Below are 3267 nucleotides of genomic sequence, written 5' to 3'. Positions count from 1 at the left end.
ACGAGGGAAACAGGACGGACGAGGTCGCCATCTCAGATCGTGCATCAGAACGACCGACTTTAGAGGATACACTAGAAAATTGAGGTAGACTTCACTCTCATAAAACAGAAGATGAAGAGGGAAGTTTACCTCTGGGATACTCCTCCGCCTCGGGATTGGAGTCTGCTGATGCCAGAATACGAACTGGCAACCGAGGACACGTTCCGATTTGACAGTAACTGGAGTACGCCGGAGTTGACGACTGGACGTGACGGGTCCCATCGGGATAGAAACGAATCGGTCGGCTCAACGCCCGTAGGAACGCCGCGGGCCCAATCAGTGGACGTCCAATCGGTTGATAGATCCCTTGTGATCGTTCTTCCGGGAACGATGGAGGAAGCGGAGCCACCGGACGAATTGATGGACGTTCGGGATGAGGGTGAGGACGAGGACGAAGGCGAGGACGATGTCTTGGTTCCTTCCATCCCCGTTGACAGAAGAAGATCAAGGGCTCCCAGCCCTCCATCTCTTCCTCCGTCACACTCCGTCTCAAGACTTTCAACTCCCTAGCGTGGTGAGGAGACAGAAAGCGCTAGATAGTTCATATGGATGTCACCAAAAGAAGCGGCTCCATACAGTCTTCAGCGTCACGAACGTATCCAACCAAGCCTAGAGGTCTCGTATTTGTATCGTTCATCTCGACAGCCGTCCAGAGGAAAATGCGTACGATCAAGAGATCATTCCACACCTCGATTATGGTAACGAACCGCAAAGAGGGCCATCTCGTCCTCCTGGCTTCTTGTGTCTGTCTTCTTTTTAGTCCGGGATGTCGGTAATGTGTCCACTACCTTCGGAATCGACCATCGTCAGCTGAGCGTCTGCTCCTGCTGGATAATGCCCATCCAACGCTAACCGCCGTTTGTCCGAGTCTTCCGAAGTGTATATCAGCAACTCGACAGCGTCCTCCGATGCAACAGCGAGTTGAACGATATTGTCGGGAGTCCATACAACAACGTCGGTGATAGCCCTTCATTACTTTCGGCACGTTTGTCTCTGCTTTCCGCTGTCCCGCTTCCGCGACCGCACCCTAGCTCCTTCCTCGTCCTTCCGCGAGTGCTTGCTCTCGGCCCGCTCTGTACTTGAACTTGTTTCTGTATTGTATCTCTTGTTTCCTCTTTATTTTCTCTCTATTTCACACTTCCTGTACGGCCATGGCTTCCTTCTCCATGTAATAATATAAAAGCGATGCCAAATTCGGCGTCAGCTTTTGGCTTGCTGATCTTTCGAGATCAGTCAAGCCTCATCATAATCCGGTTGCTTGAAGTGCCCTTCAGAAACGGACACCAAGATTATATGCGAGACAACAATAGAGAGTCTCAGCCATCCCAGAAATTCTCCAAGTTAGAAGATCCGTACACTTCCGCGGAAGGTGAGAAGATTAGTCAAAGACACCTGGAGTGCACATCTTCTATTCATATTTAATAAACACACTACCGGGATAGGGAATGAAACGCCACTCACGGATGGACTCGCTCTGTTTCAATGCCGCAAGGGATCTCTTCACCGGGGCAAGCTACAGTCGCGATGAATGCGAAAATTATTGGAAACTCATAAGCATTCGGACTGATAAAATGAATTCAGTACAATAATATGCTAATCCTATTGCTGACGTCGCTCACCGACAAGGCGATGTCACGGAATCACTGAAGCCTACCATATGGTGACTCATGGAACCGAGCTTAAGATCCGACGGGAGGGAAGGTCCTGCACAACAGCTCAGCAAGTTACCAGGTTTGCAGAATTCCGATTTTTCGTCAAGTACGCAATCGGCTAGCGCTGGTTTTGGACCAGTCAGAGACAAGAACGAGGTGGGCTCGCCCTTGAATAGTCGCACAGAGGATAACTTGGAAAGCTCTAGCACGCTCATCCTAAATCCTTATTAATGTGTTGAACTAGGATGCGAAAGGAAAGTGGACTTACGAACGAATGGACGGATTGAACGTTCATTGTCTCAGTGGGCTTCACTGAGAGGCCAAAGGATGCAAAAAGATGGATGTTGACGAGAAACATCGCAAAAACACCACCCCTGAGCGCTTTTAATGGTACACTGGTAGCGATATCGATCTATGAACTTCCACGCGAGACTTTTGAAGTTTTTTCGCAGCGGATGCAGCCGAAATCGATTGAAGACTGGTTTGGTCAACGTAAGCAAGTTACTTCGGAACGGTGAGAAGTGAGAGAAAAAAACGTACCGTTCGAGTTTATTGCTCTTGAGCTTGTTTTTGCCTTTGTTTGTCTTGACTCGTGTGCCATCAGGGGCTAACGCTAATCCTCAAAAAACGTTAATAGTGTGTTTTTTTTGTGTAGCGGAATGAAGGGACGAGTTAATGTTAAAGTTTGGCGAAGTGGCAGCTGAATCAAAATGCGTTAGGTGTTTCCCACGCATACACCGACTTTATCACATCTCCTTCTCCCTCTGTTCTCTCAGATACCCCAGCTTATCTTTATTAAATTTTTATTGACTGAAAATGGTATATTTCCCTAAAAGCTTCTTTTACTTGTGAATGACAATGCTGAAATGAATTCGAACAGACAGTGTGTGGTGACTGTGGTGGAACGATCACATAGAATACGATGCAGCGGGAGGCAACGGTTTCTGTGTTGGCTGCAGGACGGTCGTTGAGGAGAATGCGATCGTGTCGGAAGTTGTGTTTGGCGAATCGTCGAGTGGTGCAGCGATTGTGCAGGAGCCGTTTGTAGGGCAGGGTGCAAGTGAGTAACAGTTGGAGTTCTTGAAGTTGAGGTTAAACTAAGTTATGTTTATGTGTTGTTATTGTTGTTGTGCTTAGCACATGCAAAGATGGGAGTTCCGTATAGGAAGAGAAACACTTCTGAATCTCGAGAGCAGACAATTGATAATGGCATGTTCAAGTTTGATTTGGTGGCATGGTCCTCACAGTCACGAATTTGTTCTAGCAAACAGGAAGATCCGGAACGTCGGAACCATTATGCGTCTCTCTGAGGTCGTCCAGACAGCCGTAATTCGCATGTATACTCTGGCTGTTGAACATAAGTATACATTTCTCCAATTCGTCCAAACCCTCAACCTCTAGCTCCATCAATGTCTGTAATGATGCCTTCAGCTCCATAAACAGAGCAAGCTGCAAACGACATAGACCCGAAATTCAAAAGCAACAAGCCTTGGGCCTTTCCGGCAAAGGTTTGCAAAATCCTTGCGACGATTAGCTGGACTACTGTATATGAGTGCAGCATAGAGCTGACACAAAA

The 3267-nt window shown here is 47.7% G+C and overlaps 3 protein-coding genes across 3 annotated transcripts; 2 read left to right on the top strand and 1 right to left on the bottom strand.

The window, feature by feature from the left end:
- Positions 1–111: 111 nt before the first annotated feature.
- Positions 112–549, top strand: FOMMEDRAFT_163310 (uncharacterized protein; the record flags this gene model as incomplete). The annotated part of the gene is made up of 1 exon (XM_007272231.1): positions 112–549. One exon carries the CDS (start codon positions 112–114, stop codon positions 547–549), a length of 438 nt encoding a protein of 145 aa, XP_007272293.1.
- A 246-nt stretch (positions 550–795) lies between these two features.
- Positions 796–1906, bottom strand: FOMMEDRAFT_163309 (uncharacterized protein; the record flags this gene model as incomplete). Its single annotated transcript, XM_007272230.1, has 3 exons — positions 796–1006; positions 1501–1602; positions 1659–1906. The coding sequence occupies 3 exons, from the start codon at positions 1904–1906 to the stop codon at positions 796–798; spliced, it is 561 nt and encodes a 186-aa protein (XP_007272292.1).
- A 718-nt stretch (positions 1907–2624) lies between these two features.
- FOMMEDRAFT_99382 (uncharacterized protein) lies at positions 2625–3092 on the top strand (the record flags this gene model as incomplete). The annotated part of the gene is made up of 3 exons (XM_007272229.1): positions 2625–2751; positions 2829–2910; positions 2963–3092. Coding segments are annotated over 3 exons (339 nt in total), but the record flags the coding sequence as incomplete, so codon positions are not given.
- Positions 3093–3267: the final 175 nt, after the last annotated feature.

The sequence above is a fragment of the Fomitiporia mediterranea genome (assembly GCF_000271605.1).
Source record: "Fomitiporia mediterranea MF3/22 unplaced genomic scaffold FOMMEscaffold_506, whole genome shotgun sequence".
Taxonomy (NCBI): domain Eukaryota; kingdom Fungi; phylum Basidiomycota; class Agaricomycetes; order Hymenochaetales; family Hymenochaetaceae; genus Fomitiporia; species Fomitiporia mediterranea.
The sequence above is the reverse complement of the archived record's forward strand: the minus strand, read 5'-3'. Positions and strand labels throughout refer to the sequence as shown.